The 7,097-nt window shown below is 33.4% G+C and overlaps 2 protein-coding genes across 2 annotated transcripts; both read left to right on the top strand.

Annotated features, from left to right (window-relative positions):
• Positions 1 to 381, top strand: LOC113759475. Its single transcript, XM_027302053.1, has one exon. The coding sequence runs from the start codon at positions 1 to 3 to the stop codon at positions 379 to 381; it is 381 nt and encodes a 126-aa protein (XP_027157854.1).
• Positions 382 to 438: 57 nt separating this feature from the next.
• On the top strand, positions 439 to 6,756 carry LOC113759474 (cytochrome P450 76C3-like). Its single transcript, XM_027302052.1, has 2 exons — positions 439 to 858; positions 6,148 to 6,756. Exons 1-2 carry the CDS (start codon positions 439 to 441, stop codon positions 6,754 to 6,756), a joined length of 1,029 nt encoding a protein of 342 aa, XP_027157853.1.
• The last annotated feature ends 341 nt before the right edge of the window (positions 6,757 to 7,097 follow it).

Below are 7,097 nucleotides of genomic sequence, written 5' to 3'. Positions count from 1 at the left end.
ATGTGTGTCTGCTGTGGTGAAGATACTGAAACTATCGTGCACATGTTATTCTTTTGCCCAACAGCTAAAGTGGTATGGAAACTTGCTCCAGTGAAGTGGGACGGGATAGCTGAAATGCAAGGCAACTTTGGGAACTGGTGGGATGCTGTGATGCAATCAGCAAAGGAGACAAATGGCCTCAACAGAATCCAGCTCACGGTTAACATCTTATGGCAAGTGTGGAAGGCTAGAAACAAAATGACTTTCCAAGCTGAGAGGGGAAATGCAAAACTGATTGTTGATAAAGCACAGAGTGAATGGCTTGAGTATGAAGCTAACAATGAAACCAATGGAAGGCCAGATATAACAGCAGAGGAGAAGGGAAATTCACAGCAGAAATAGGAACCACCCAAGGAAGGAGTGATAAGGATAAATACGGATGCGGCACTCTCAGCTACGATGATCCGGACAAGATTGGGGATCATTGCGCGAAATTGGCATAGAGAGATTGTGAAAGCTAAAGGCATCGTGGCGAGGAGGAGAGGAGAACCACCAATAGAGGAAGCATTGGCAATAAGGAGCGCGTTGGAAATGGCCACAATTGCAGGGTGGACTACAATAGAGGTCCAATCTGATTGCAAATTTGTAGTGAGCCTAATCAACTCAAGCAATGTACAGGATTGTATGATACAAACGGTCCTGGAAGACATTGAAGACTTGAAGAAGAACTTTGAATGCTGTTTGTTTTTGTTTAGTCCAAGGACTGCTAATAGGTGTAGCCATGCTTTGGCTCAATTTGCAGTTAAGTCAGTTAGGATAATTGAATGGGAGGGAACATTCCCATCTTGGTTATCAGAAATAGCTAGGAAGGATATGGGGGTAGTTACCCTGTTTTGTAATTAACTCTCATAATATCAAGTGTTAATATTTATAAAATTGGTATCGTTTGTCAAAAAAAAAAAATAGGAGTAGAGAAGAAGAAAAAAGAAATCTAAACATAAGAAAGAAAAGAAGGAGAACAAAACAGAAAAAATAACAAAAAGGACAATTTTCCTACAATGAAGGCATTATTGTCTTTTTTCTACCCCATAAATTTGACTTTTAATTATCAATGTTAATTTGTAAGTTCATAAATACAAGGGATGATTTATTACTAACCCATAATTAAAGGAGATATTTTGTATTTAAGCCAATAATTTTTTTTATGATTGATTAAGTCAATAAAAAATTAGTCCATACAAGCATGCAAATTACTCATGTATTTTAAGTTACTTTATACTAACACAGAATAAGTGTCAGGGGGTAAAGGGCAACCTTGGAAGGTGAAAAATGTTTCAACTAGGCCTACTATTCTTGAACTCATCTCTAAGTATTAAGTTGATATTAATTTTCTAAGTTTCATTTGCTTTAATTTGCTTTTATTAAATTCATCAACACAAAATTAAGAAATGAAAAGATCAAAATTACTAATTCAAAAGAGGGAAGAGAAAATCCAAGAGAATAGTAAGAAAATATTTGCATTTATAGTTATTTCAGTATGCTCCAAATATTGTGGGTTTCTCCCCTAATTATCAATTGTCTTCTTTACATCCTTCTAATATCAAATTGTGGTAATTACTTAAAAATTCAATTAGAAAACATTAAAAATGATGTTTTACCTTGGTCAAAGAAATCAAACTCTTCAGCATAGTGATTTCCTCTCCAAACATGTTCCCCATGGAAATGTCCATTAGTGCAGAGAAAAATATAACTATGTACAACTTGGGTTTTGCTTTCTTCCCGCCATTGTTATTACACTTGATTAGCTTAAACACTCGCACCTTTAGTTCTAAAGTACAGATTGCACATTCAACAATAGATTTGATCGTCAAAATAAATATTACTGCCAAGATGCAGTATCATCTAAATTAATTTGTTCCACCTTCCAAAGAATTCAAAATTGAGAAAGGACCACGTTCTTGGCAATTATGTGCATTTTGTACACGGCGTAACTTTGTTTGCACATGATGTAACTTACTTTCAACAACGTGTAACTTTAGAACAAAATTTTGTAGGTTCCACACATGTTGTTAAAATCAAGATACAAGATGAAATCTGAACCGTATAATTCTTTTTTGCCAAATCTTGGCCGTGAACTGTCCAGGGACGATCCTTCTAATGACCGTCCCTGCCCCGTATCCATTGAGAAACTACTATTATAATAGATTTGACGGCACTTGTAAGGATCAACCATTATCTATTGGTTATCTCTAATGTACTAACATTATCTGCAGGTGTCAGCTAAATGAATTTGCTTCAAACTGAATAATTGGTGAAGTTGCAGCTTTCTTCAACATGTACAGGGCGGACTAGCTGATGTTATGGATTGTAAAGAGATAACACGTTAATGAAATATTTCCAAACTTCTCTTGCCAAAACAAACTTCAATAACTCAGGAAAATAATTACTCAATTTTCAATTTCATTAGTCTGCCAATATTTGACTCTATTCTTTAGTCTGTCAATTTTCAATTAAAGCCCCAAATTTGATTCTATTCTCCACCACTACATAATATTTTATCTATCGAAAGCAAGCAACTAAGCCCTCAAATTATTTATCAAAAACAAAAAGGTCGATTAGCTTCCAACAATTTTAATTCTACACTTTCAAAAGCTCAATTTTTCAAAAGCCCAATTTAGTAAATAATTTACTTCTACATGTTCTACATTTTTTAAAATTCTATTCAGCTGTGATGATAATCCCGATCACATTGTTTAAGAGGATAAAAATAAGAGAAGACGATGGCATTGGTTAAATTATTTACTATTGATTGCAGAATATCTACAAAATAAATAAATCAAGTTGTCACCATTAGAGAATCAACAACAAATATAATAGTTTTTATCTCTTAAAACCTAAAATAGTTGCCTTTCACTTTTTTTTCTTTTTTTTCTTCTTCAATTACGCCACTACTCCATCCCCCCTTATCAAACATTTTCCCCCCAACTTATATTATTTTTGCAACAACTAAATTTAATATCCCCAACTATCTTGTAATTAATTTTTTTGGCTCTTCCATTTCTGCATTCTTTATAGCATCTTGTACGACAGTAAATGAATGATTAAAATCAAGCAAACATTAGTCAGGAATATGATTAACAAGCTCCAAAGAAATCTATACCTACTAATATCTTTGTCTTGACGCCAAAACCCAAATGACATTACTTTCTTATCAACTGACCTTCTAAACTCTACTTAACCTGCACAATTTTACATAAATAATTAAGTTCCTTACTGCCATTATCATATTCAATTATCATCCTCATGATATTGCGCATCCAAAAATAAAAAATAGAAAATAAATATAAACTGCCGAAAGTAAACTGTATTTGGTAAATGGAAAGTTGTAATAATAATTCATAAGCTTCTAGGACGTTTCTTGTTAAGTATAGTTTGATGGAAGTTAAAGCTTAAAACCATCAGTTAATAAGTAACTGTCTCCAATTTCCCCTTTTCAGTAAAATTCCTTTCAATTTTCATTAGTTTAAAACATGCCAATTATCAGCTTGCTTACTTTTTATGCAAACCATCCCTCCCTTCTTAGAATTTCAAAATGAGGAAAACACAACTTTCTCTAGTCTTCTCCTCTTCTCACTCCAAATTACAACCCCCAAAACTAGGCCCAAGACTTCTTTCTAGTTCAAGAAAGTATTGATTACCTGAACGCTTGCAAGAATGTTTATGTTAATTGAACAAATAAGCTAATGTTCTTTTTGGCTATTGTTTCTTCCAAGTTCTGTCATGCTGATTTTTGGAGTTATTTTATGCAATTTATTCTACTGATTAATTCTTGAATCAGAAGAAAATATGCTTGAAGGTGGATTGATGATGATTTTATATTGTTCATGAGTAGATTCCCAATCTTTGAAGTTAAGGAAAATGCACCAAAAGAAAAGAAAAGAAAAGAAAAAGCATAGTACTTTGCTGGATCATGCATCGAGCGACCATTTACTTCACTAGCAATTTAAAAAGCTAGTAGTCCTTGGTATCCACATTTTTTTGGGTTAATTTCATTTTGCACCCTTCACCTATATTCAATGAGATATGTTCTGTTGGCAAACAAAAGAAAAAAAAAAGAAAAGAGATTCTATGAGATATGAGATTTGAACTCTTAAAAATATTTTGCAAGAACATGGAATATGAGAAAATCACGCAGTTCTTGATTTGGGTATTGTGTCAAACTTCAACGACAAGATAAGCAAACAATAACATGCTATCATTGGGTAGCAAATATCATCCTTGTTTTTGCCAAGAAAATTTGTTAAAACACAAAACTATCAACTACTGATATTATGATATCCAAAGAGATACCCTTGAAACTATTTTGCAAGAAGAAAGAAAGAGAGAAGATGATGGGGTTCTGATTCAGTCTTAAATTAAACTTCCACGAAAAGTAAGAAAATAGACAAATAAATCGATTGAGATCACCAATGCTTGTTGACTCACGTGAAACGAACCACTTGCTCCCAAAAAATTGTACCAAAACAAGGGTAAATTACATATAATCTCCTATGATTTTATCTATTGTTACATAATCCCTTAACATTTCAAAATAATCACTTCACTCCTCTATAATTTTATGTAAAGTGAAAATTTTGACAAAAAATAATCTATGTAACGTCATTAGTTGAAATATCAATAGTGCCCTTATTTAAATGATAAATCAATCGGTAGTATAACCACCTTGTAGAAAAATATGAAGAGATTACGTGAATAAATGCAAAAATCACAGGAAGATAAAATGAATACTTATACAAATCATAAGGAAGTTATATGAATATAAAATTTTATCATATGAGCTTTTAAAATACGTTTGGTATAAACACCATAATCAATTGTGCATTCTGCTCATTTTTTACTTTACATAAAACAGCAAGAGGGATATGTAGCTATTTTAAAACTATAGGGGGATCATCTGGCATTATATAAAATTATAGGGGTAATAAGTAATTTACCAAAAAAGGGGATAGAGATCAATTTGCCACCTTCCGAGTTCCAACGTAAGTTGTTGGACTTGAATTTAATTGGAGAGTACGGTGTAAGCAATGAACGTTTTATTTGTTTAATTTGATGCTCACGTTCATCCATAAATGCGTATACGCTAAAGTGTTACTATATTCAAACTACTACAAGTTACACTTCAACAGCGGAACAAGTAAACACAGATGCAATTCGATTGCGATCAGTTTGTCATCATCGAGTTCCCCTCAAGTTGACTTCCATCTAGTTTAAATCGGTTGATGTAATTCTTACCATTTTTAGGGTAAACTTGTATATACAATTTGAGTGTAATTTTGAATTTTTCAATTCATACTACTAGATTAGTCTATCCAGAATTATCTCAAAAGCATACAAATTTACACCAAATGTAGTTGAATTATACAAAATGAATTGAATTGGATGGAAGTCAACAGGTGAGGATAGAATCCGTTTGTAAGTTGTCAGAGGGACAATTCGTCAATTTGGTGTAATACTATTCATCCCGAAACAGGTGCACCAGCAAAACTTTTGCAAGTATAATAACTTTCTTGTTGGGCTTGTAATTGGATGGACAACTATTCTTGTGATAACAAAAATGTATGTTTGGATTGCAATTTTTTGGAGTTTTTGTAGAAAATATACTGTAGCGGTTTGATATATGTGAGGTAAAAAAGTTATTAAAAAATGTGTTCACGAAAAATATAGAAATTTTTTTGGTGAAAAATCTCTTTCCAAACAAGGTTGGATCTGAAACTTTCCTCATTTGCTGTATTTGGTTTACTGCACTAATGATTTGATATATATAAGGTAAAAAAATTATTAAAAAATATGTTAACAAAAAAAGTAAAAATTTTTTTTTATGAAAAATCCTTTTTCAAACAAGGCTGGATTCAAAACTTTCCTCATTTGTCGTGCTTGGCTCACTGCACTAGCACATGGGCAAATATTTTTTTTTTTTGGGGGTTCTAAAGAATATCTTGAGTCCTTCAAAAAAAATACAAGTTCTTTTGGTTAGTCCAAAAGAACTGACAACGGAAAGTTGACATGAAAAAGAATGTCCATATTCCACCAAAATGTTCATATTAAATTCAAAAGGGTAGTAGGAAGCAGAAAATAAAATGTTGATTGATAGTTCGATCTTTGCTTTAGGATTTGTTTCTTGGAGCAACAGATACAACTTCATCCACAGTGGAATGGGCAATGGTAGAATTACTAAGAAGCCCTGACAAAAAGGAAAAAGCTAGAGCAGAAATCAGGGAAGTCATTGGGCAAGGCAGATCTGTTAAAGAATCAGACATCTCAAGACTCCCTTACTTGCAGGCAGTTGTTAAAGAGACTCTACGGTTGCACCCTCCTGCCCCCATAGTACCTCGCAAAGCTGATACAGATATTGAAGTTGACAGCTACATCTTGCCAAAAGATTCTCTAATAGTGTTCAACCTTTGGGGCATGGGTAGGGATTCAAACCTGTGGCTTAATCCTGATTCCTTTGTGCCCGAACGATTCCTGAACTCCGAAAGTGATGATAAAGGCCAGCATTTTAAGCTCACTCCTTTTGGTACGGGAAGGAGAATTTGTGTTGGATACGCGCTGGCTCAGCGAATGCTGCATCTTATGCTGGCTTCTCTTCTTCATAACTTTGATTGGAAGCTTGAAGATGGAATTAAACCAGAAGATGTGGACATGAGCGAAAGGCCTGGATTGACAGTGCAGAAGGCAGTGCCTCTCATGGCTATTCCAATAAGAACATCAGTTTAATAATTTTACTGAAGTTGTATTTTCCATCCTCTCTTGTCTAACAATCAAGTATAATTATTTTCTATACCAGGGGAGTGATGGGATTTAAGCATTGACAGTGGCAATGATATGTCATTCTAGAAAGAACAAAAATATTGTGCTTTCCTTGAAAACCTTGTGCAAAATACACTTTACCCCCAGTATTTTAGTATTCATTTACATAACTCCCCTATAGTTTCAAAAGCTATACATAATTCTCTCATGATTTGGATTAAAATATCAAAGTGACGAAATTTGCAATCCATAACAATGTCAACTAAAATGTCAAAAATACCCCTATGTAAAGTTGAAAATTATTTATT

The sequence above is a fragment of the Coffea eugenioides genome, chromosome 2 (assembly GCF_003713205.1).
Source record: "Coffea eugenioides isolate CCC68of chromosome 2, Ceug_1.0, whole genome shotgun sequence".
Lineage (NCBI taxonomy): Eukaryota > Viridiplantae > Streptophyta > Magnoliopsida > Gentianales > Rubiaceae > Coffea > Coffea eugenioides.
Note: the sequence above shows the minus strand (reverse complement) of the source record. Positions and strands in the feature narration are given on the sequence as shown.

Bases quoted from the DNA above. Each gene is read 5' to 3' on its own strand.
- LOC113759475 (XM_027302053.1), top strand. From the start codon at position 1: ATGTGTGTCTGCTGTGGTGAAGATACTGAAACTATCGTGCACATGTTA.
- LOC113759474 (XM_027302052.1), top strand. From the start codon at position 439: ATGATCCGGACAAGATTGGGGATCATTGCGCGAAATTGGCATAGAGAG. The intron at 859-6,147 runs GTAGTTACCCTG...TCTTTGCTTTAG, and splicing joins TAGCTAGGAAGGATATGGGG to GATTTGTTTCTTGGAGCAAC.